The sequence below is a fragment of the Anas platyrhynchos genome, chromosome 2 (assembly GCF_047663525.1).
Source record: "Anas platyrhynchos isolate ZD024472 breed Pekin duck chromosome 2, IASCAAS_PekinDuck_T2T, whole genome shotgun sequence".
NCBI lineage: Eukaryota > Metazoa > Chordata > Aves > Anseriformes > Anatidae > Anas > Anas platyrhynchos.
The window spans coordinates 91,592,695-91,619,644 of record NC_092588.1 but is presented as its reverse complement, the minus strand read 5'-3'; the positions used below and the strand labels follow the sequence as shown (position 1 = coordinate 91,619,644).

The 26,950-nt window shown below is 38.2% G+C and overlaps 1 protein-coding gene and 1 long non-coding RNA gene across 21 annotated transcripts in view; one reads left to right on the top strand and one right to left on the bottom strand.

Moving 5' to 3' along the window:
- ELOVL2 (ELOVL fatty acid elongase 2) overlaps positions 1-26,950 on the top strand; it is a 49,369-nt gene that overhangs the window by 1,690 nt on the left and 20,729 nt on the right. The window contains exons 2-3 of the mRNA XM_038175034.2: positions 20,622-20,685; positions 26,363-26,550. Of these exons, the coding sequence (XP_038030962.2) occupies positions 20,622-20,685; positions 26,363-26,550 (252 nt within the window). The remainder of the gene's footprint in view (positions 1-20,621; positions 20,686-26,362; positions 26,551-26,950) is intronic.
- Positions 7,060-14,862, bottom strand: LOC140001527 (uncharacterized). Of its 20 annotated transcripts, none has more exons than XR_011806780.1 (5): positions 14,720-14,862; positions 13,048-13,155; positions 12,170-12,292; positions 9,417-9,529; positions 7,060-8,467 (listed from the first exon to the last, which is right to left on the bottom strand). It is a non-coding gene; the product is annotated as an uncharacterized lncRNA (long non-coding RNA). The 20 variants fall into 20 exon arrangements; XR_011806787.1 differs by having other exon boundaries at positions 12,170-12,289; XR_011806776.1 differs by having other exon boundaries at positions 13,052-13,155.

Below are 26,950 nucleotides of genomic sequence, written 5' to 3'. Positions count from 1 at the left end.
ACTCATAAATAGAGGCATCCTGGGGAGAGAATGGCCAGTTTGGGGAAATCCTCTAAGAGGTGTAGAAGCTGGAGGTTGCTTTGGTTCTAAAAGTTTGAAAGAATGTCCTTGGAGAATTAGCTACCTAAGATGAAACCTGAAGTTTTTCTGAAAACTGCTGTAATGATACTAATGCAGGGTTAGAAGTTGCAACACATAGATGCTTAAATTGACCTAGAGCTGACTGGAGGGAAGAGGGAAGGATGCTGTTGACGGTACCAGGAGTAAATGAATGATGAACTTAGATTTTAGGACAAGTAATAGGAACAGTATTTTAGCATTCCCTCCTATAGTGGCATAGGAGTGATCAGGTGTATGTTACTTCAATTCAAAGGAGAGAGTTTATCACCATCGTGGGTGTTAAATCACTATTATTTGTAGAACACAGCAAACCACAGTCTTCATGAGGCTTTGAGTGTTTCCATATAATTCCCACAGTATGAAGGTAACCACAGTGGGACATTTCTGTTTATGTGGTTCATTACAGCTCTACTTACTTGAGTGGATCTAGGTCAAATTACACTGGCTCAGGATTTGGCTGCACCCTTGAACTTTAAACCGATTATAAGTTTTGATTTGTCAGTATATTTTCCATGGGGTCAAATCCCACTTTTACAGAGTAAGAGAGTACATAACCTTGCACAGTGCATGCCAACTAATGCTTACGAAGAGGCTAGGTAACACTAAGATAAGCATAAACACGAGGACTGTACGAAGCTGTATTTAATAGGTTCAAGTATCTTGAACCTCTACAATAATCCAGTTGCAAAGAAGTTATACAGGCAGAAGCTAGATTTATTTTATTTTATTTTTTAATTCCCTAAGGAACACAGATAACCAATGTAATTTGAAATCAATGAAGAAAGACACCTAACTCTTCCAAGCACCATGACCACCATGTCAGGGTATGATGCCTGATAAGGGCATACGGTCATTATAGGATGTACAGAAAAGGTCCCTAGACAGAAGCTACTCTCTTGTTGGCAGTAGCCAAATGAAAGCCCTGCCTTATTGTCCATTGGTATTTGTTAAATGCTCTGAGCACCTTCTGAAAAAGAGTTGAAAGAGTTGAAAAAGTTGAAAGAGTTGCTTTTCTGAAAAGCAAAGACAATGTTCCAGCCCTTTCTTCTGGAGTCCCTGAACTCCAACAGGAAAACAGAAACTGGAGGAGAAAAATTTCTGTAAATAGTGATCAATCCACCACAAATTCATGGCTGACATGGGACCTACACCATCCACTGCCAACATGATCTCTCCAGCTCCATCAGAGTGAAAAGGTAACAGACTTCAGTACCCCTGACATCCAGAACCAAGGGAGCAAGCCAGGGTTGTGCTAGGTGAACAGAATTAATGAAGCTGGAGAAACTATGTTCAGAAACTACATGTAGAACAGACAAATGGACACAAGTACTTGCGCAGAAACTGAATGGGATGTGCTGAAGTCTTTAGCACATGATGAAGTGACAAGGGATTAATTAAGAAGTCCTCTAGGTCCTTAAGCTTGAGTCCAATGTTTAATTGGCAAAGGTACTTACAGATACCCACTTACAAAAACTTGCATATTGCCCTTGGTTTTGTTTCCTTTCTTCTTAAGGAATATCCTCTGATTTCTTTATTTTTTTAATTCTGGTTGTTGAATCTTCATTACAAGTACTCTGATCTGTGAAAAGAAACAGATACCTGTTCATCAGGTACTTCATTTTACATTCATTTAGTTCAATAGCTTCTCTCAATTTTATTAAAGAAAATAGCTAATCAGATCCAAACACTTTAAAATGAACCTCTGACTCAAAAATAGGAAAAAAAAAAAGAAAAAAAAAAGCAGTAGTAAATTCTTTAGGTAGTAATAAACTCAAGAATAATGTCAATATGTTGGCCTGGTTTATTATGTGGTTTATGCCAGCTTCAAGTGTAAGTCACATCAGGTGGGAATTTTGCCTGATGCTTTCATTCCATGCTATATAATCACTGCCTGTAAGACTGATTTAGACACCAAGACATTTAGAAATAAATCTCATACAATTTGAGTTGAAGTACATATTTAGTGATAAGGTAGTATGTCCCAAGTGCAGATTGACTTGTAATTAAAGAAAGGAGGGAAATTAGGAGTTTGAAACGAAGTGTACCACTGGTTGTTCAGAGCCAGAAAGCTTTTGGGATGAGTCTGCCTTGTGACAGAGTTGTGGAAAGGCACAAGAACCATTCCCTTGCTACAGCGGAGAAGAAACACCTGGTGAGACAGTGGCCTGCAATACTGTTGCATTATAAATGACACACTTCAGACTTCAAACATATAAATTAATTTGCCAATTTATAAGAGCCTGGCAACAGCTGAGCTTATAAATCTATTATCTGCATGTAGCCCACATGCCATGTCTCATCATGCGGTAAATACCTCGGATTGCATCCTTACCCATTGGACTGCTGCACAGCTGACAGGTAGAGTTCAATGTGAAATTAAGTGAATATTTTTGTCTTCTATGGGGCTTCTTATGTACTTAAGTAACAAAAAGCAAAAAAATTCTCATTTTGGGGGGCTAGTTATGCGCAGATCTTGGAGAGTAGGAGGGATCACTTTACATCTTGCATTATATTGGCATCAATACTGGAGGTACTCTGATGAGATGTCAAACAACAGCTGTGTTTTTTCTTAATGTTAAGTTCATCCAGCTAATGACTTTTAAACTTCATTGCAATTTGTCTTCCTCATTCCACACTGACCTTAATAAAATGGTCAAGGTCAGATGTGGTCAACTGAAGGAGATAAAACCCCACATGGCAGAAATGGCTACATGAAGATGTGTGATTAAGGGACAAAAAATTAAAACTGTTTTCATCACTGCTGGGAGACTTTTACATGCCTTCTCCTCCCTCTCCCCTTCCCTCAGGAGGACGGGTAAGGACATAAAAGAAGTTCTTCATATTCTGTCATTATTTGAAAGCCAACCACAGCAAGAAATGGAAGCTGGAATTAGGGTGGCCAAGCTTCAAGGAAATAGCCTAATACCAAGCAACAGGAAGCTCAACAAAACCATTCTTTTCTCAGTTTTTTAAAGGCTTCCTGCAACATGCCAGTCCCTAGTTATCGCTCAAGACACTTTGCCGCTAGTGAAATCAATGTGCTATTGCAATCTAATGGTAAGAGAAACCTGTAGACATGAAGAGAAGTCCCCAGTTGCTTTCATCTCCCCTGAGCCAATAACTCAAGTAGTTACAGACACATGGTGTTGTTAGGGCCTTACCATGCAGCACAGTCATTAGCCTTTTTATTTTGTTTTGAGAGATGCAGCAGTCTGGATGTTTCCATGGTGTAAGTGGTTTAAAAGTTTAGGACTTAACATTCTCATTATATGTGGGTTAAACTCTAGGATAACTACTGTTAGAGATAATGCAGTAAGGGAGATAGCGTGTGCACCTTTTTGTCCCATGCCAGCAGACTGTCTTCTGTTTTGGGGTTCTGTACCCTTTAAAAAGTTCTTCTTGGAGTTCATTAAAGTGATCTAAGGCTTTAAAAGAGGTAAATTTAGAACTGTTTTGAGGGGATAGTGGGGAAACGACTTCCACAGTCTTCTTGGCTTCTTTATTAAACTGAAAAACCAAACGTCATTTCCTTTCCTCTCCTCATCCAATCTTAATTATGATTAAAGTAAAAATCATGAATTAGCATTTGAAATCCAAGTTATCACCCTGTAGGATTCAAGGGAGAAAGGGAGGAAAAACATAAGTAAGGACCGATTAACAGAACAAGAAGATATTTTCCTCTTTAATTGTTTTTTGTTCTTATGTAACACTTCAGAAAATACTCATCAGATGCTGTTTCTTCATTTCCCTATATTACACATGCATTTTCACAGCCAGCATGAAGTAAAAAATACTTTGTTTCTTGCATTTCACTCTGAGCACGGATAAAACCAATCCAGAAAGCAATGTGCCTTCAAATTGGCAGGGAATAAATGGTTGGCAAAGTTGTGAAGGGTGATTTCCATGTTCAGGAATTGGCACATCTTTTAGTAAGGCAGCTCTGAATAATACCATCCACACCTCTCTCTGCTGGCTAGAACAACCCAAGTTACTTCTATTGCAGTTTAAAAGGTCACATCAGGTAATGTGAGCTCTCCACCTTTTCCAAAAGGTGGTATTTGCTGCAGAACAGTGTTTCAGTACATACATGGTTTAATTTTTTTTTTTCAGTGTTTGTCAATAGTCCATACAATTTTGAGGAGAAAGCCATGAAGTCCATTTTCATATCTACAGGCTTATTTATTATTCACATCTCCTTATGGACAAAATAGTTTAATCAGTTTGCATTACTGTCTGTCTGCTCAAAATTTCTTTCCAAATGCAAAAGTTTCTTTAGTCTGAAAAAAACATCCTTGTACAATGTCTGTAGGAACATCTGCATCTTTCCTCTCAGCCATTAGGACTGTGTGGCCTCCTGGGGTAGTATCCCAGAGTCACCCTGCTGTACATAGGAGACAACATTGTGTCTTAAAATGCAGCAGCCCGTCTTAACTAGGTTGTGTGTACTGGATCCCACTGGAACATAGTAAGACTTGGCCTATGCTCTTTCTGAGATGTCTCTCTTACTACTGACAGGAAGCTATGCATGAAGCAAGACAAAAACAAACAAACAAACAAACAAAAAACTCATAATTTCAAGTATTTGGATGAAAAAGATGTAAGAAACAAACCCTATCCAAAACCACTTCAGACTGGCAAAGTGTCTATAAGTTCCTTTCTTCTTGCTACCTTCTGCTTTAGAAAGCAGATATGAAAGATGCCTTCTAACCTGTCAGTGTGCAGGTATGTTTGATTTCAGCAGTTATCTTCACTCTTCCAAACAGTAAGCTCCAAATTCTGGAGTAAGTGTCTCTATCCAGAAGCTTAATGATCAAGAATCATGAATCTGTCTTTGCTAAAAACCACACAAGACAAAGTATATCACTTTCCTAGTTTTATGTTACTATCAGAAATTTCTGAACCTCTCTTTTCTGGCAGTAGGCTAGTTGTTATATATCCTAAGATTTTTTTGTTGTTGTTTTTCTGGCACATGTCAAAAGCATCATGGGATGTTCATGCTCCTCTTGAAAGCTGAGACACAGCTTGTGATTAAACACATTTGAAGCTTGGCTTAAAAATAGGCAACTTGTATTTTTATATATATATATATATATATATATATATATATAAAGGTAGTATTTAGTTTTATTGCTCTGAAAAAACATCAGTAGTTCTCCATTTCATTGAAAAGCAATAGAGGACTTCTCGGGTTTAACGCAGCTATTTCTTCCTTACTGCTAGAGATCTTGTAAGCCTGCATTTTAGTAGCATCAGCAAAAGAAACCTTGAAAGATAAAGCACTAAATTAGAGTTATTTTATGGGTAAAGCACCAAGTTTTTTCCCCTTTGCATTTACTGAACTACCAGCATATTATTTCAAATCAGATATCATTGAAATTTCTCCTCAGGATATAATAAAACTGCATATAAACTTTTTTTTCATGAAATAGATTATTTTTCATCAAGCATAATCTGCGATCCATGGTAGTATTACAATGTATCCGAGCTCTAAGAATAATAACTTAATCATATTTTTCTCTAAGAACAAGGTTTAAAATATTAGCCTTCTCACTTATTGTGGGTGAGAGGAAGTCATCTCCTTCTGTGACACCCTTGAGAGATGGCAGAGTTCAAATCTGAAAATGTTTTCCTTGTAAAGTGCGAAGCTGAAGCCCAAGCCAGAGAACAACTTCAGTAAGACAAGTATAAAAGGAAGAAACAACACAGCACTATACCATTTTTGCCTCCAGGTGTGTTTTCATGAGTTGAAAGGAAGGTTAGTATTTCATTATGTTGGCTCATTAAACTTTAGGCTTTGCTGAAACTTGGCACGCACTCCAAAATACTCAAGTCCTGAACACTCAGTAATTGGAATATCTTGAGAAGAAGGAAAAAAAAAAAAAAAAGAAACCCATACCATTCTCCTAGTCTTCAGCAAATCTGGGGGCTCGTACTAGTTTCTTTTATGATGTCCTGATCCCTCGCCACTCACAAGTCCTCCTCCAGATACAAATGGCATTGATAGACATTGATGCAAACATGATTCTCAGCAGTTCTCACTGAATGCAATAAGATGGTTATTTAAACGAAGAGATGAAGAGGACAACATTGTGGAAGTAATGAGGTCATGCAAATTAATACTGAGCTAAATAACAAGGTACTCACTGCAACATGACCCTCTGTGTTCCAAAAAGCAAAGTGATGTCATTAAACACACATGAGTAATTGATTTATCAATCCAGAATTAGAACAGGCTTGAGAATTAATTACCTGTAATTATCTTGTATTTGTCTTGATAAGCCAGTTTGGTATATTGTGGTCAACATCCAGTTGTTCATAGCTTCAGGTTATTGTAACAGATAACTGAATCTTAATTATGAAGGAGAAATGTATATAGCCAGGATGGAAGGAGTGTTAAATTCTGTTAGAGCCTCAGATGACAGTGCTTAGACCTAGCTGGAAAAGTACTGAAGGAAACCTTCAGACATAATTTCTTTGCTTATTTCTTTATATCTTGCTAAAATAAGTTGTTTCAGGCAGATGGATTATCTTAAACACTAGGAATACTTCCATTCCTTTTTACTTGCTTACTTAATTCTGTTATTGCACATTTACTACCCCACTGCACATACAAATTCCACACACTTCAGAGGTGTATGTTTCTTGCTAGTCTGTTTCTAGGCAAAATGCATGTCTTCTGTTTCCTTTTTTTTTTTCCTGTAACCCTTTGATACTGTGATATTTAATTAGATTTATCATTATCTTTTCCACTTCTGTCAGATGTGTTTTTCTGCCAGTTAATTTTTCTTTGTTTAGTTTGCAATCCCATACTCCACCTCCTTTTCTTCTAGGGTAGGCAACTTCCCATTTTCTCCATCTTTAAGGATAGATGTAGTGATACATGTAGTGATACTTAAATCATCTGCAACAGCTCTAGATAACATCAATGCTACTTTTAACTTGTCATCTAAAGTGAATACATTTATTACATTTACTTCTAAGAACATGTAATTTCTTCAAAAAGTTATTCCCATCAACCCACATTTAATGCAAAATAAGGAGCGATGCGTCTCCTCCTTTGGAGCATCTACTTCACATGTTGGAAAGTTGAGCTCCTGAGGATATTAATTTTCTGGAAACTAGTACCAGAGACTTGATTGGTGCCTGTGATGTATATCAGGTCTCACTTTGAGCTGACCTTGCCAGCAACTCCTTTTTCCTCTGGACAGCTGCCTGCCACAACAGGGCAGCACTGAACCTCATCTATACTTAACAGTTAAGGGACCAAGGTTACAAGGAACAATTAGAAGATCAAAATTAGAAGATGTTTGTTAAACTCATAAGCTTAAAATCTGTATGATTTTAAGTTTAATGTACAGATTTTAGTTTTATAAGCAGACACTTTGACCTAAAAGCTCAGGTTTCTCTTCCAGAATGAGTTACACTTACAACTAACTGTAAAGTTTCCAGTACTCAGTTATGTACCTGGATTCCTTACGCAGTAGTTAGATGGTTTCATACTTGCGTAATGACCTAGAAACGAAATTGAAAGGCTTTGTGCATGTTGGAAGATTAAGACTGAAACTGTAGAAGCTTGGATATGGACTCTAATCCATGGCATCACAGTACAAACACCTCCTCCTCCACTCTTTCCCTTCCCCTTCTTCCACTTACATCCCTATAAATCATTCAGGAGAGGGTCTGTGCTAATGGGCAGCAACTCCTCAAGGCTTAGCAAATGACTGCTGAACAAGAACTACCCATTTCTCTAGTGGGCAGATAAACTACATCAGATTTCCTTCAGCAAAGTAAGAACAAATTTGTGAGTTGAGTGTTGTTACTGCTAACAATGTGGTTAAAACAGGCTAAAACAAGGCCTGTCTTACCAGCCTCTGAGAATAATGGAAAGAGCACATTGTGGCATTTTTATCCCCATACAGAACAAATCTCTTTTATTCGTAGCCTCCCACACTCCAGCATATTTCAATACCTTACCCTTCTTATAACCACGCTCTGAGTAAGGAAGAAAACTGGATGAATTCTTACAGCTGGTACAGCTCTGCCATTTCTCCAAGGCCAGCGATTAAAGCACCTGTAGCTAAAGACACTGCTACAAGTTGCCCTGAAGCACTAAGCTATTCTGCCAGATTCCCTCATTACAAGTTTTGAAGAGAAATTAAAGTATGAAGGCTGCACTCCTGGCAGTGGGCCTGGTGAGTCAGCCAAGTGGACCAATACACCCACGTGGAGCTCTGACAGTCTTGGTAGCTCTCAGTGGCCAGCACAGATTTTACCCCCAAAGTGATGGGTCATAGTTAGGCAGTGTGCCATCCCCCTCTTTGGTCTCCTGCTTCTTTCAGGTCTGCTCCTATATGGCAAGAAAATGTGAGTGAATACAATGTATAATTCAATAATTTTGATGCATTTTGCCTTTGAGAAGTTAGCCCAGTCTGACTGTATGCTGATATATACAATTTTCCACAAAGGAAATAAAACTGAGTAGATTTCATCTCTGTGTCTAATTTAATCCTCACAATAAAGTTATTAAGGGGTTTGAGAAATAAAGCAAGTGTACACGCATTACTGTAGATGTGTTTTTGTGGGTTACAATACAGAGGTCAGTGATAAACTTGATTTACAGGTATTTTTTAAAATATAATTCTAATGTTACTGTGGCAGTAAAAAGTTTGAAAGCCTAACTTTAACCTCTAGAATATGTAACTTTAGGAACTTAGATCCATTGTAGCTAGAGTAGTTACTACAAAGGCCAACCAAGCATATGAATATCTGATCCAATTCCAGCTGTGCCAGTAGACAAGACTACTACCCTCAGCCCCTTTGCTGCAGGTCTGTCCTGTGTGGTTGCACACACGAGTTTTGCTTAATTTATTTAACTAAGGATGAGCCCAATTACCAAAGAGATCCTATTTGGACAGTTTTAATTAACTGGCTGCACTTGAACAGTTATAGCAGTTGTACAGCCAGCACTGCCAAGAAGTCTGAGGCATCCTATTCTATAATTGTCTATTTGCTCCTAGAAGTTTATATACTTAAAATAGTATTCTGTACACATTCAGTAGCAATAAAAGCTTTAAATTACTCAAATAGCATGAAAAAATAGTTGTGAACTCCAGAAATTCATAATACATTGACTGTATATACTGTACAGAATTAAATGTAAACAAAATGTGCTTCCTTTCATTCATTTTCTTATGTACAGTATCTTTAGCATTACATATATTAGAAGTATGTTTTACCCTCTATATCCTGACAAGGTGAATTCCTTGCTTATTTAGGTTGAAACAGGTATTACTTACATATATGCGTATAGCTGTTAGTTTTTCCAACAGCTCTAAGACTTTCATTTTTGTTATGTGCTTCACAGGCTGTATTCAGTCTTCTGTTGCTGCTGTCCATACCAAAGGCGTGCCTATAAAGGGAATTAGTATTGCAGGAAAAAAAAAGTCTTAATTAAGCAATTAATTAATAATTAACATTTTACCAGTTGAGTTTCTGACTTGGTTTTCTAAAGGGCTAATGAAAATTGTCTGTCAAGGAAGGTAAGATATATTAAAAAATATATTATTTTTTTCATTTTAATTTTAAAAAGAGAACCCCACAGGCTGTCTTTTAAGCTTGTACTGAGGAATGAGAATTTCAAACCACAGGGAATGAGAATTTCAAACCACAGGGTATTTCAAGTATTCCTGATATGTTTCCCCCACACACACCTCTGCTACACAGATGCCCTGCAGCACTGGAATGAGCTGCTGAAGGAAGCCAGGCAAAACCCTCCAGTACGGGAGAACCCTGCTCAGGGAACACATTTTAGAAAATCCTTTTTTGATCCTCCCTGCCTGCAACAGAAGGGGCACACAGTCCCTTGCACATTAATCCCTGTCATGGGGACACAGGGTTACATTGCAGACATCTGGGACAGCAACCAAGAAACCTACTTTTCAGGCATAGAGTACCCTTTGTCTCACTGTTCTGCCAGGACTGTGGGAAAACTGGAGCTTTGGCTTTTTTTTTTTTTTTTTAAGAAGGTTTCTTGTCCAGCTAGCCATGAGATCCTGCAGACAGGCTTAGGATCTGCTATTCATCCTCAATCTTACAGTTTGTTACAATGGAAAACTGTGAAAAAGATATTCAGAGTGCTAGCAAGGATGTGTTGTCACTTTTGCTTTCTACAGAGAAGGGTCCAAACACATGCCAAGTACAAAAAAATAAAAGCCCTGCATGAATTATACTAATGTACAAAATAATCTTCTCAGTGACAAAATCTGAAGTTAGTGAGGAGGACAAAGTTGTCATGATATGGCATGCCCCCCAAAAATGAGCTGCCTTGTAAGCTTTTTACTGTAATTTTTCCATACCATTTCACATACTACCTATCCCCACTGTGTTTATTCATCGTATGGCTCTAAATTTGGGGTGCTGGCTTTTCACTGCAAAATCTTGATAATAAGGTATGTGGCATATGTGGAGCAGAAGCTGTGTATGTGTGCAAAGCTTTGGGTGCAAATGCGTGCAAATACTCTGTTCTTAAAAAAGAACCTGGTTAATCCAAAGCCCTCCTTGCTCTGGTAGAGTTAAAATTATTTTCCTGTGCTTCTTAAAGTGTAACCATCTAGATTGCTCTTATACAACACAAAGTGATGTGCTACCTCTTCATTGAGTAGCTTGGTTAGGCATCATTTATTAAGTCCAGCTGTTTGGAAGCAGATACACTGGACTGTGCAGGCTTTCACATTGCTGACACAATGTGAATTCTGATACTGATCTGTCTTCAGTCCCTTGTATAGCCAACAAGAGCTAAAGAGAATAATAAGGAAGCAACTGTAATAGAATTATTCTCTCTGTAAAAAAACACTTAGTGGCTCTTTACTTGTAACTTAAGGACCTTCCTGCTCCAAGGAAAACTTTCTCTTATTCAAGCCAGGACCAGTTCCAAAGTGCTGGTACTTTGCCTAAGAAAGAGACTTACTCACTCCGGCATAAACGGGGAGGTGGAATTTATTTTATGCTTTCATTTTTGACTCATTTCCTTTTAGTTTATTCCCTCACAGTCATACAGCCTTACCACTGTCAGGAATCATGCTCCACCTCAGGTCATGCTGTCATTTTTAAATCTGATTGTCAGAGCAAAGGAAAAATGAGGTCAATAATTGCTGCCATTTTTTGAGGAACTGACAGGCCACATCTAAGGTCTCCCTAGAGAAATCTCCTTTAATTACAAGTTAAGCTGATGTTCCCCTGTGTAGTAGGTAGAATTGTGTAGGATTACTTTTAAAAGGATTGTGCTAATCTGCTCTGGTGACAGTTTCATTTTGAAATTCTGATAACAAGCAAGTGGATGGATTATACAGATGTAGTTTTGGGGAGTGTATATGACTGACACATTGCAAAGTGGGCCACAGCAGTTACCTTTTCTTTCCATTCTTCTTTTAAAACAAGATACGCTCTATTTTGAGCACTGTGATTGCTGTATTTTAATCATCACTAAACATGATTATAATGAATTGAGAAAAAAAAAGTTTGAAAGTTGTAGAAGGGATATCCTGCAAGCAGTGATTCTAGAAAGGGGATTTCCCATGCTGGAGAGAGTACAACCACTCAGCATTTTAAAAGATATAACAGTGAAAAGTGCATGATAGGCTGCACGGTTTCAAATAATTAAATTACAAATTGATGTTGGGAAACCAAGTAAATATTAATTGGTTCTTAAAACACTTTCATGCTAACCCAAGAAAGTGTGGTGAAAAAAAATTCTAAGTTCCTTTTCCTTAAAATAATATTTTTAAGCAATAAATATTACTTACAGTAACTAAACAGATGATTATTTTTATTTAAAAAATTGTCTTACAATGACATTACAATCTGACAGCGGCATGGCTAATACAGTCAATGGGCCAGGCTTACCTTACTGTGTGTGATAATTTAATACAGTATTGTTTATGACTGCTAGCAGGTTGAATAGTCTAGAAGCAAAAACTGATGTCTGAAATAGCTTATTACTTGCTTACAGTATTTTCATGCTAAGTTGTTCTGCCTCTTAGGGCTTACTCACCGTTGGCAATGATGGTGATCTGAGTCCTGGCAGAAGCCATAAAGCAAATGTTTCTCCACCTGGGTCCTTACTCCCAGATGTGGGCTGAGCAGCTGTGGCACTGAGCAGGACTGCAAAACCCTGCTGAAAAGAGACTTCTTGTTAAAACAAAAATAAAAATCCCGAAGTAGAACGAGCCTAAGAATTAGTGCCATTTCTCCAGAAGCAAAAAAGCCTGGAATATGTTTGCTCCTTATCTGGAAACAGCTCAGACTGCTGAGAGAAAACAGCCTTCTTTTCTAGAGCCTCCTGGCTGTAAAGGCCTTTCACACAGACTCAAGGGGCTCACAAAGTGACTACTTCTGATGGCAACCCCAAAGCCAGGGAATCTGGTTTCAGGAACTTTATGTGAAGTACAACACGGCACAACTCTGCAAATATAACCCCATTAAAGTGGTACACGCTGGTCTTGGTTTTTCTTCCTGTATTATTATAAATTTAGCGGTACAAGGTGGAACTTAGTATTCTACTTCATTGCAGATAGAATTTAGCATTTTCAGAAAGACAAAAGAACTATGACGGTTTGTGAAGACTTACAGTACAAGTGCTAAAACTCAGTGCTAAGCAAGTGTTACTTGTTTAACTTAAAAAAAAAAAAAGTATTAAACTTTTTGGAAGATGGAAGAAATAAAGCAGAGTAACTTTTGTTCATTAGGAAGTGAGAATGAAAGCATACAAACATTTAGCATTTGATCTTCATTTTGTGTGACAATTTTTATTTTTTTAAGGAAGGTAAATGTTGGGAAAGCCCAAAAGTAAATTATTCCCCCCCATCCCCCCTTGCATTTCAAACATGATGGAGCACAGGTGTTCTGCATTAAATACCCAGCATAATTTACCTACTTGGGTAGATCTCCTAGCCTGAGCTGAAGCTCAAGTCTTGTCTGAAGCACAGAAACCTCCTTAAGCAGATAGCTGTCCCTTTTTGCTCCAGCACAACCTGCTGCCTGCAGGAAAAGCCAAGCCCAAGAGGTGTTTTACTTCCTACTACTGGACGCTATGCACAAACAAACAAGGGAGATGGGGAAGCATGCTGCTTTCCCCATTATCAAGACCCCTTCCTCACCTAACACCCCCGTCTATTCTTGTTAGGCAACACCATATTTTTCAAATGCAGTGATGAAGGTACATCGCTACCAACTACAGCCTTACTAGGCACAGATTTTTGTTCACGTGAAGAAAGGGAGGACCAAGTAATATGATTTGGATGGCAACACTTCTCTCTGTGATTAACCATTGCCCTCAGTGCCTGGCAGGAGCCCCTCACATGGCATGTGTTTTGGGGGGACAACGAGCAAAGCATGCTCAGTGCAAGTGCCTCGTGAGCAGCATGGCAAAGCTTTGCCATTAGTAGGCCACTTTCTGTTAATGCTCTCTGGGAGTAATTCCCTGTAAGATGTCTAAGCAAGAGCTTGTTAGAAGGGCTGTGTCCTTAGTCTTTTATGTAGGCCACCCAAACACATGCTCCACAGAGGTGGGTGTGGAAGTTTCTCCACCTTCAAGCCACAAAACCACCTGCTGACACAGTGCCATTATAGGCACTGTCCAAGATGCTTTAGAATCTGCAATACCCCCAAAAACAGCTGGAAAAAAGAAAAGAAGGCTAGGAGGGGTTCTCTGTATCTCTAACCCCACTCCTCACAGTTTGCTATGGAGCACAGGCATGCTGGGGATGTAATTTTGCAATACAAAACCACATCTTATCATCCTTATTCACAGACACCAACAGGCACAAATACTGCAGCCCTCAATCCAGACTGGAGCAAGGAACATACTTTCTGAATCCTCTTCATTGGTCTTATGGAGAGATTCCCTTTCATTTTAAGCTTTTTTTTTTTTTTTCTTCTCACAAGCCCACTCATAATGAAGACAGTTTACAATAAAGACAATTAGTGAACAGACTACACCCAAGACTCCTTTGAAGATTTAACCCTCCTTTGCAAGATGAGTTCAAGTAGAAAAATGCAGAACTAAGAATCAAGGTGGTAATGAAGAAATCCATTTTGCTGTGTAAGTTACATCTTTTAGCATGCTCCTGGAAACTTTGGCAAGCCAAATGTTTCGCTTGGTGATGCTGTTAGCCTACTCCTTTCCTGAAGGCACTGCTAAACCAAGTGGTAAATGCCATCAAGGTGCAATAAAATAAGAGAACTGTTAGACACAAGTGCCCTCACTTGAAAGTTGTGAGAAGAAAGCAGAAAATAAGTAAAATGTTTCAGAAAAAATAATAATCTATAATTCCAAATCTAGCCATCTGAGCAGCCCAATTGCAGTAAGTGCCGAAAATAAAAGCCTCTGTCTACAATTAGCTAAAACCGTACAGCTCTGTACCTGTAATCACACATTCAGCTGTGTCTTTCCACACTTACTAATCTTTGCATTATTACATTCATTTTTCACATAACAAACCATTAACTGATCTGCTTATTGAGGAAGACACTGAATGCACTGCACTTTATTGCAGGCAGCATAACCCAAGCAGCTACCAAAGCAAAAATCTGTGAGCCTCACCTTCCTGTTAGCTTTATACCCTCAGGAACACCACCATCAGCTCAGCTTTCTCTATGGTGTCTAAAGTAGCCCAGGAGAAGGTGCTCAGTACTTTTGGCTGTAATCACTTTTCAAACAGCTGTTCTCCATCTCCTCCAGAAAAAAGGTAGAAGCCAGCCTATTTGATGACTCAGCTCCCCTACTAACTTACTCTCAGATAACCAGTATGTCTGAAAGCTACCAGGTTCATGCAGGATGCTAACATGCATTCAACCATTTCCAAATACTTGCAAAAAATAACCCTCAGATGCAAAGATACTACCCTCTTTCTCACAAAAAGTGCTGAACTTGGTTAATAGTGACTGGAAAATGCCCAGGCATTTGCACGTAAGCATGCAAGCTTTTCCAGTAGAATGGAGCATATAATGTGAAGTGTGAGAAAATAATAGGAATAAAATATAATATGGTTGAAGGTTACTGAAATTCAGATAAACTGCTTTCAAACAAAATGTGTACCCTACAGAAATCCTTTAGAAATACTTTATATTTCTCAAGTGGTGTTATTATTTGTTGTAACTTTTAAGATGCTCTTGAAATTCTTTAAATAATTTAATGTCCAGAAAAAAATAGCATCTTTATTTCCTGGAGCAATAACAATTTATTGTAAAAGCTTTTAGAAGAAAGGTGATAGAAAGAGAAAAGAAACATGTGAAGACTGTTTTTTATTTTCTGTTCTAAGCTGGAACAGCCTTCTTTTGTTTGTTTTTCTCTACCATACTGTATTTTTCAAATACATTTTTGCATTAAATTAAAATGCATTACACAACTTGTATTTCTGTAACAAAGACACAGACTGCTCTTTTCTTGTAGCTCTAAAATAACTATATCTTTAGATGAAGTCACCAATAGTTCTCTCTATTAGTCATTTTTGATTATCTTTTGCAAAACTGGAGCGTTACCAAACATTGCTCATGTATTACATGGGCACCACTCTGGACCTGGATCACCAGCAGAACTTTCCTTCCTGCAGTACTGCTTGTCTTGGGTCACTGCTGTTGCACTGAAGTACATTCCTTCTTAGGACAATACAGTTACAAAATTCTGCTGGCTTTGCAAAGCCAATTGTTAGGAAGGAATGAAACAGCAGGATTGCTGCACTAGCAAACACACCCTGCATGGATGCATCTTGCATTGACAAAATAGTCCTTCAGCCAGCACAGTTTATCACAGTCAGAGGGCTGTGCTTCTCCTAGGAGCTATGGCAGTATTTCTGGGCTGATTAAGTTTCTGTGATGCTAGCTAGCCCTTAATCTTAGTCAGTCATCAGTGTTGACTGAATGTCCCAGAACATGGAGCTCCAAAATTACCATATCAAATAAAGAGTCCAGTTTCTGCTTCTTTAAACAATTCATCTGAAGTGCTAAAGAAGATCTAAGATAGGTTCCTTTCTAGCTATTTTGTTCCTTCCCTCCCTGCCTCCCTTCCTGTCTATCCATTGGGAGAAGTGGCAGTCCTCCCCCACCCTGCTGCCTCTTGAGCTCACTCCAGCTTGTTCTTACTTTCAGTGAAATTATCTAGCAGTCAGTTCCATATGCTAATTATAAATTGCTTATAGCAACAGTCAGCTTCTGGATGTCTTGTCACCAAATTTCATTTAACTTCCCCCTTGTTCTAGTGACATAGCCCATGGAAGCCTCTGACTCATCTTTCTGCCTTCAGCTTCATCTGTCTGTTGCTTTCCCCTACAGATACAACACAGAAATCCTAAAAGATGAAGACAAAAACCTAAAAGGTGGTCTGAAACAATCTTTTGAAGAAGAATTGTCCCGCATTGCACATCTTTGTTCCAGATTAATTTTAAATCTTCCAAGCAATAAAAAAGATAATTCATTTTGTGAGCAGTTACACCGCAGTCCTGAGACTTATTTTAGCCTTTTCTTTGCTTCATTTCAGCCCATATTGCAGCCATTCTGGAGTCAACACTACAGTTTTCCACTACTTGTTTAATACTTGGCCATTCATGTATGGGCAGGCATCTAAAATTGTTTTCTTTAAACAAGCTGATAAATTCTGATTAATTCCATTAGTGCTCAGTAGCCGACTATGGAGCAGAAGTCTTGAAGGAATTAAAGAAAAGATGTCATCTAAATAATAAGAAAGAAATCACCATACACTTAATATATATGTTTTCTGTCATGGTTGTTTCAAATATCACATTTACTTCCAGAAGCTGTATGGGCAAGAAGAAGCTGACGCCTACTTCTGTTTTTTGTTTAAAGCCTGAAATGAGATCTCTGCATATAGAGTGTATTAGTTTCTGCATAGCTGTGTAAGAAATTGTCTTGGATTTTTGAGATACTAACTGATATTCCAAGCATTTGCATGAAAAAGATTTCCAGACAGTGTAAGAAAGATTAAATACAGTTTACTCATCTGTAGGACCTTTATTTCAGAAAGTGATTTAAAATCCACATAATCAAACAAAAACCCTCACAATGCATATACTTAAGAATTACCTTTTATTTGTATTTCAGTCAAAGTTATTCTCTGTAATAGTACTTTATGCACACAAAGAATGTTTTGAGTGTAAGTTCCTCACCCCATCTCAGAAAATCCAGTATTGCTGTCTCTGAATTTCAAGGAGCCTTTAATTTTAGAATACCAGTCCGTAGACTTCTCATGGCTACAGAGACCCCATACTTGGGAGCAAATTCTCATTCTAAAGGGTTTGTGACAGCAGCCAAGAGATCCACTTTAGGTGGGTTTCCTGTCCTGTTGGTGGTCATTCCTCTTCAGTGTCTCCCAAAAGATTAAACAAGTTATTCACTTATTCCCATTTCTGTTCTAAAAATACTGAAACTCATAAAAAATCTCCATGTTGCTTTATCATCACTGGCTTTATTCTCCCTCCCCATCTTTCCTCTTGGGTGCTTTGATCTGTTTGAATAACCTAATATGTTTTTTTGTTGGTGTAGGTAAATAGATCTTCCACTAATTTGTCCTAGTCCTGCCAAACTGCTAGCATTCCCAATGACAAGAGCAATGTCCTGTACAACAGAAGGAAAATCAGAAAATCAAGAAACACACATTAATCTTTAGCCTTGTAGCTGAAATGCTTTCATTGATAAAGGCTATTACAGTGATTTTCCAGAGAGCATTGAGTTCTCAGAGCATGTATTTTTGTTCAGACTGGTTTTATTTGCTTTTCTTTACAAATACAACTGACCATGTTGAGCAAGACATTTTCATCTAACCTGTCCAGAGGCAGGAACTATTAAGGGCATGTTCTAAAGTCCAGAAATACAGTCTAGTCTTTTGAAGACATAGAGAAAGCTCCATAGAGCTTTCTTAATAAGCACCAAAGAAAGGTGACAGAGCAGTCATTCAAAGCAACCTAACTTTTTAAAACTAAGAATATTTTTTCCAAAATATTACTACTAGTGTTTAGTATATAAACAAATATATCATCTTTAACAACACTGTAAATCTGTAAGACAGCCAAACAACTTTTTTTTTTTTTTTTCTTCCTGTAAGCTAAAATAAGTTGCAGGAGAGTTAAAGGGGAGGCAAATGTTGGGTCATTTTAAAGTATATTTATTTATTTTGCTGTGCCTCTTATAAAAATTTCTACTCTCAGATGACCTATGAAAAGCAAACCAGACATTGAATCAATCAATTGCTAATTAAGGTAGAGTGGAGCAGAGTTGGGAGCTGGTACAAGCTTTTTTTTTTTTTTTTAATCTTCATTCTGCTCTTCCTTCTTAGTGATTATTCAACAATTTCTATTCCTCCATCTAACTGGTAGAAGTCAGCCTAGAATTTCCATTTAAATGCAGCCTAGAGTAGATTTGTCTACAGAATTTAAATATAAAAGGAATACACATGGTTTATTACTTTATTCCTGACATGGTGTAAGATGTGCTTATATAAAGTAACCATGAAAGCAAGTAGCTTTGAATGCTCGTTACTACAAGACATTTGAATCCATTAAAGTATTTTTTTACAAAGCAGTCTCCTAAGTCTAAACGCACACACACACACACACACACACACAAAAAATAAAATTAAATTAAAAAAAAAACACCAAATACATGAGTACCTCAGTTTCATACTAATGCAGGAAGTGGGCAAGTCACAGAGGAACAGTAAAAAATGGCGTTGCCCAAATGGCAATACCTACACCATGAAATGTTAGCTGATGAGCTGAATAGCTGAAGGTGTAAAAATGGAAGCAGATATTTTGCACATCCTGGAAGCAATGTGGCATCCTACAACTGAAGGCATCCTTTGGCTGCCAAGGGGGTTGTCTGCAGCCAAGAAAACACCCTTTCCCAGAGCCAGCAGGCAGGACAACTTCCTAAAGTCTGGTTCAGTTTCTTCAGTGCTGTGAAGTATGAAGTATCACGAATCATCACTTTCCTTCTCTCCTTTTTCAGAGCAATTCCTTTCTGGTGTTTGTTGATTCCTTTCTGTTGTTGTTATGCTTTTTGAGTGTTTGCTTCATTATTTTTTTTTAGGAAGAATAAAAGATTTATTATTTTTTTTTGTGGTGATGGTGGTGCATTTTTCTAAGATAATGTGAACACAGCAGCATTTTGGAGAAGCAGTTTTGCAGCCTTGGTTGCTGCAAAACCTCTTGCTCCCTAGGAGGTCTCAGCTGTACCTATATATTCACATAAAAGCTGTTCACTTTGAGCATCCTGAGGACCAACTTCAGAGGGGAAGAAACACATGGGGCTTGGGAGGGCCAGCAGCTTTTCCCTGCCCACACCACAACCCAGCCCCTGTACTTGTCAGGGTGCAAATGTGGCTCTTCAAAAGGCAAATCTGCTAATGGATGCTGCAGCCCAAGATGTCATGAAGACAATCTGGCATTTGAAGGCGCACACAGCCCTTGGCAGCTCTTGCCTCATGGAGATGTTCTTTGTCTCCGTCTTTCTCCTCAGTTTGGCTGCATTTGCTAAGTGCTGAAATTGATTTATCAAGCACAGGAAGGAATTGTTGGAAAGCACAGAGGAAGAACCTGGCTGAAGCCAGACTTGGGGCAAAGAGCTGTTCATGCACCAGCATGCAGGAAGCAGCTGCCCAGAACCAGGGTCTGGGAGGAGGTTATTTTGGAGAGGCCACCACATCTGACTGAGGGAAGGCCTGCGCCGGTCAAGGCTTAGCTCCCAACTCAGTCACCAATAGTCACAAAAGCACTGAGCCTGCCAGCTTAGCAGCTTCATTGGCTTAGACTTCAAAACACAAAGTCTCTGTAAAATTCCTCCTTTTCCTGCCTCCCTGCATGGCCTGAACGTCATTACTGGAGGCCTGAAATCTCCTGCTGACTTGTCTTTAGAACTCAGTGCCTCATTTAGTGAAATCTTAGCTGGCTCGCCCCAAAGGTTTCCCTCTTTAAGAGCAAAGTGTCAATATATTCAGCTCATGTGCTGTTATTAGCCTGGTGATAGCCATGCAGCTTTGTGAAACTTACCAAAGCAATTGCCAGATCCTCTCTACAAAAAGTGATTTTAGTTGAGGAAGCAGAACAAAAAACAAACAAAAAAATAGCTTTACCAGAGAGAAAATGACATTCATCACAGATGGATTTGCGGTGCAGAGTTTACTTCACTGTTTACTTCCACACTGTTGTATGGCTTTTACTTCATTAATAAAACCTCATTTCAGACCTGGTTCACTTTCTAAAGAGTTCTAGAGTTTTGGCACTGTTTCCAGTAGTGAGGCCTCTATTCAATAAATTCTTTTTTAGAGGATTTTTTTTTTTTTCAGAAGACCTGATGTGTCATACCCTGGAAATACTTAAGCATCACGACATGCTCTTTGCCAAATTACTCTGTTCTTATTATTGTATTTTCTATGTGAGCTATGAGATAATGTTGTTGTTATATGTCTTTTTTTTTTTTTTTTTTTTTTTTTTTAGGAGCATCTGAAAGCTTTTGACCAGGAAGTAAATGAGTTTGTGGACTATATGTTTGGACCTCGGGGTAAGTTGCTTCACCTATAGCCCTTTTAGGAAACAGTGACCTGATTACCACTCAAAAATATTCTGGTAATTAGAAGCAGTCAAAATTTTGTTTATGAATAATTTCTCATTGAAAACTGTGAACTAGGCAGAAACGTGATATTTGCAGGAACACACCGTTATCATAGGGAATTTGTCAAAGCACCAGGCTTTTAGAAAAACAATGCTTTTTGTTTTGACTGTTTGACATATTATCTATAATACAAATTAAAACTAGTCACAAGTTATACTGAAGGTGAAAGAAGAAATGAAGGTGATTTAAAAAAAAATACAAAAATCTCTGTGTTATAGAGCCCTTTGATTCTTAAAATATCATAGGATTTCAACTTTATGTCCTTAGAGAAATTAAAAAAAAAAAATCTTTGATTTTTCTGAAAGCGGAAACTTGGAAGTTCTGTTTGGGGATTGATGCTGATTAATAATCTAGTCCTTGTTTGGTCCTGCTATGTAGCAAATAGCCTAATTCAGAAGCACGCTCAGCACAATAGCAAGAAAGTGCTCTCAGCACCTTGCAGGATGACATCCAAAATTTCAGTAAACTGGTAGACAGTATGAGAGAATAAATACACCCTTCTACTGCCTATTCTTGCTTTCTGAAACAGTTTGGATGAGAATAACTTGAATTGTTATAGTGCTGGTTTAGCAGAGCTTGGACGTGCCTCATGATCTGTTAGGCCTGAAAGGGGTAATAGTTGTGCCAATAGTTAGAGCCAGCGGCAAAAAAATGAGGTAGGACCGCATAAAAAAGAGAAGGGCTATGGCAAGGTGGGATAGGGCCAAGCAACTGAAGTAAAAAGTAAGAGAGGAGCTTAGAGAGTAGACCCAGTCCTCAGGGAAGGACCTTGTGTGGCCATCTTGTTGCTGTGTTGTGCCTGTGTTTAAACATTATTCAGCATGTCCAACTTCAGGAATAGCCCTGCAAACTTTGCTCTGTGTTTAATGCCAATATTGCTGCCTGTGGAAATATGGTTTTGTTGCAGTAATATCCTCTTGGTCCCACAAACAGTTCATGCTTCATTAGGATGACAAGGAAAAGTATAAGTAGCATTCTTAAAACCAAGAAATTTTCATTTTTCTTAGCTGTCTGGCTGAGTACAAAATATCTACTATCATTTCTGCAGTAGATGTGAAGCTTGAAAGAAAGTTTTCTAGTGAAAAGATGGTGAATAGCTTGGGAACTGCAGCAGAAGCGATTAAAACAGACAGAGTAGGTTTCGTCTAATTAATAGTTTCTACAGTAATTCATTTTATTAACAAACAACTGTGATGACAAGTGTATAAGTACTACTATTTTATTTTTAAATCAACATGATGTTCTCTTTCATTCCTCCTTCCTCCTTGGTCCTGACCACATTGTTTGAAAGGACCAGCTGTAATTAATCCAATGCAGAATCCCACACAGATCCCTGTGGACTTTTAGAAAGCACTTTAGTTAAGTATTATTTGTAATACTTGCCAAGTACATTACCATGCCTCTCCAGACATCAGTGCTGAAGATAGCATTTGTCCATGCCTCTTCACCACGCTTTTTTTCTTTGGAATTGGTGGTATAGTGATTTCATAAGTAGCAAAGCTCCCTCCAGTATATTTATATACATAAATAATTCATGGTAGACTGCAAACAGTTTTAAATTGGATAGAATGACACCACAAATGATAATCTAATGAATTCTTGAGAGCTTCCCCAGTTGTATAAAGCCAACAAAACATTCTTATTCTTTCTCTCCCCCAACTTTCATCCACAATACCCATTTAATTCAGCAGCAAGGTGGCTTAAAAAGAGAGATACCAATGCTGCATTCTTTCAAAATCAATCCTACATTTGTGGTTTGTAATTGAGGTAGCAACCCTTGAAATAGTGTTGCTATTATACTGGTTGTAGTTATTATTACCTGGTGTGGCTGAGGCCACAGCAGGAGACAGAAAGCCAGGCACTAATTCCTGGAGGTTCTCTCTGCTCACATTAGTAGTTTGCACAACCTGCAGTACTACACCACTAGAAAAAGGGGTGTGCTATCAAAGATATTAATTTGATTTAGATAAAGGCCTCTTTTGTGTCTTTGTTCTCTGCTGCCAGATAGACTTTGTAAATGAATTTACCTAAAATTTGCTTTTGACCTAACAGACCAAGTCCCTTGGTTCAGGGAACAGAAGCCACATACATGCCCATTGGTTGCATCTCTTAATAAGAAGTGGTCTTACAAAGTGATGTTGGTACATATTGTTCTGGATTGGAGTTTATTTAGGTTCAGGACAAAATGAGAAAGAGTGAAATTGCTACATTGTTCTGAAAAAGAACATTTTTACAGGGCCTTCATGTTCTACAGAGTATTGTTTGGTGTTAGGGCATGAAGCTATGTCAATGGAGGATCAGGCTGGATGTTAGGAAAGGTTCTCCATGGAGAGGATGATCGGGCCCTGGGACAGGCTCCCCGAACAATGATGACAACACCAGGCCTGCTGGAGTTTAAGAAGCACTTGGACAATGCTCTCAGACATATGGTTTGATTTTTGAGTGGTCATGTGTGAACCCAGGAGTTGGACTTGATGATCCTTGTGAGTCCCATCCAAGTCAGGATATTATATGATTATGCAAAATTAAGGAATACTGAATTACAGGAGCTACATCTAGTTAATGAGTTGTTTTTTGTTTTTTTTTTTTTTAATCTGCCAAAGAAGCAGAAGTGGTTGAGAATAGATATATTTTAACAAAGTTATGCTAAAGTAATAATCACTCCTTCTGTAGTCAATTGAATATAAACAGTAATAAAGCATTGGTACAAAGCCACCTACCCTCAGCATCTGAAAAGGTATGAATTTACTCAGACAACATTTGAATTTTCTCAAACACCAATCAGCCAAAGCTATACAGCAACCTGAATCAAAATGTTTCTAAACCTCACTGATAAAAGCCTGATACATTTAAAGAGCCTGTGAGGCTTGCCACTCATTTCAAAGGTGCCAAGATTTCACCCCAGGGGTCTAGCACATCGTGGCCAGTGACTTTGAATGAGCTTATTCACAGAGCAACCAGAGCTTGGGTGCGCCTGCTCCTTTCTATGGTTGTTGTCCAGCACTTTCACACTCTGACTTTATTCACTGCCCTGATCTCAAATTTAGATGCTGTGAGGGTTCAGCAGAGTAAAAATAATGCTTTCTTACATTAACACTGTACCTTTATATTACAAGAACACAGAGTAACCTAACACAGAGTAACTGTCGGTCTCTTTTCTTCTTCTGATAACCTGTTTTTTTTAAAAATACACTCCCCTTCATCTGCTTTCCCAACACATAAAAACCTCCCTCTTCTTGGCATTCAAGGAAAAGTGAACATGGAAGCAGAACAGTCAGGATCCTCTGGCTGCTTTTGATAAACCATTTTCTGCTAATAACTGTCCTACCCTTCAAGGTACCAAGGTCAGGTTGGAAAATAATCAGTACGGGAATAAGTTTTAAAATTTCTCTAGACACTTGAAAATTAAATTGTACAGATCTTAAAAATATTCGATATGCTGACCTGAACGAGCACAAGGAGTTCTGCTTTTGTGTAGATCAGGCCACATGCTTGTGGCCACTCACAGCACGAGTGAAAAAGCTTTCTGAGGGCATACTAGGGCAGCATTTAATGCTGTTTAGTTTATTTTGTATTCTTATCTCTTCCAATTATTTTTCCTCTTTGAGCAAATATACCATTTAGTTATCTGATGCCAGTTGGCCTTTGTGCAAATAACCTTTATGCATGAAATATTGCAGTTCTTGGATGGGGGGATCCTTTTTAGAGAGCAGTCTTGCTGAAACAATTGCTTTCATTTAGAATACCAATTAAATAAATCAAAACCTTATGCTCCTAAAACATATGCTAGATCAACGTTTGTGCACACAAGCTTTACCTGTCCTGACTCATGTGTCCTGTTTATAGCCCATATGGGAACAGAATCACCTCAAAAACACCCATTCCACAGCTTCCCAAATGTCTCGTGACCTTTGAGAGGGTTGTTGGAAACATTTAGTCTCACACTGAAGTGACCTTAATTGGGCACTGAGATATCAAGACAGAAAACAGGCACTCTGGCTTGGTAATGCACACCAAAGCAAAGCTGCCCTGAAGGAAGGGCTGTGCTTTGCAGTAGGTAATCATGCTTTCACAACTCTTTTAATCCTATGCCTGTCATCTTTTGGAGAGAGGAGCTGGTTCTTAGGAGTTCAGAAGGGAGAGTCAAAGCCAGAAGAGCACTGGACTTCCACAGTAACTCAGGTCTTATTGAAAGTCTTTCCTGCAAAAGGAAAGACTTTCCTTACTTCCCATGTGGAGCCCAAATCCATGATATGTGTTACAGCTACTGCAATGGAAGCAAGGTGGGAAGTGGAGGGAAATGCTAGTGAGAAAGAAAGTTCCATTAGCAGATTATTCTAACTCACTTAAAATCTCACTTTACTTATATCTCTCTATATATTTCTGTGGAAAGAATAGTTGGAAAGAATATGATAAAGCAAAATTGTCACAAGCAACAGTTTTTTAAACACTAAGGCACATTTGATGTGTGCAATATCCATTGCCTAGTCCTTTCCACCACAGGTTGAAAAAGTAGTAAAATGTTTTTTCATCCAGTGTGAACACATTCTCTTCTGTTACAGTTTTTAGCATAATTCTTTAAAAGAGTCTTCAAAAAAAAAAATCTAAATAATTTAAAACAGTTTCTGAGAGCAGAAAGAACTACTGTGACCTACACAATAGCTTCTCATTGACTTATTTCTTCATATACTCCATAACTCTTGACAGATTTGTCTTTTTGAAAAACTAGCCATGTTGCCACTTGCCTTTCTCTTTGATAAATGTCCAAAGATTGTTGTTGTAAAAAATTAACTCTAAATCTTCCTCTATCTTGGAAAAATAAAAAAAGGAGGGGAAAAAAACATTTGCTCGTGACATAGAGTTGTTCATAGGACAATGAAATGGTGCTTCCAGATTGCCATGCAGGATTAGGATTTGCTCATATACACTGAACTATCTGATTACCGCCAATGAGATTACTTGTGTGAATAAGGCAAGCAGGATTTGACCTTAATATTGCATTTCAGGATCAAACAAATGGAACAAAAACTATGAGAAAGCAAGCCCGTATGCTAGCAAATATCTTTGATAACCATCAAAGTAAACATTTGCTATTTGTTCTTCATATTTAATGTTTTTAAAAAATCCTCTCCTTTTATAAATGTTTTCTAGCAAATATCACGTGCCTTCATACATATGTAACAAATGCAGAATCAAAATAGTATAATACTATCTTCAAGTTGTCTGACCCTTGAGCAAGTCAAGATAAGGCTTAATTAAGTTAAAACATTAATGAAAATACATACAGGTTTTTTTTCCTCTTTTCATTTTCTCTTTCCTGTGAAAATGAGGAGATGTAAGTGACTTTAAATTATTAGGGAATTTTATGCAGTTTTCACCACACATTCTGTGAATTAGTATGCCACTTTTGGGAGGTGATAGCAATGAATAGCTCTTAATGTAAGCAGAGCACAGCAGATTTCCTTTGCATATGTTTTGCATATGTTTTTCATTGTACAACCTGCCTTATTTTAGCAGTACTTTACTATAACATTCTTAATTGCTTGCTGCATGCATTTCTTTTCAGATTCCAGGGTTAGAGGATGGCTACTTTTGGATTCTTACCTTCCTACATTTTTCCTTACTTGTGCATACTTACTGTGCATATGGCTAGGCAACAAGTTCATGAAGAACAGGCCTCCGTTCTCCCTCAGGGCTCACCTCATTGTATATAACCTTGGGATTACACTGCTCTCCATGTACATGCTCATAGAGGTAAGTGTTCTTCAATACAGCACAGCTGAGAAAGGTGAGCAACGTACATTTTTTAGCAGAAATACCTTAGATGGTTTTCCTAGGAAATTTGACATGAACGGTAAATTTAAGTAAATTTAACATCAAGAACAGTCCCTAAAAGCACTTTGCAATTGGGCAATGACTTGTAGAGTACCTTCCCTGCATTGGTCTCAGCATGTTTCAGCTGTCCTTCCTGAGCTACAGTTCACCCCTGAAGACAGCTGGCTGCTACTATGACAGTGTTTACAAGCTTGAAGATGAATCTGCAGCAGTTGCTGAGTTCAAATATGCCTACACCTCGTTATTCAGCATACGTAAAAATTCCCAAGAATGGCTTTTATTTGTATGACTGCCTGTGAAGTAATTGTTCTTTGTACAA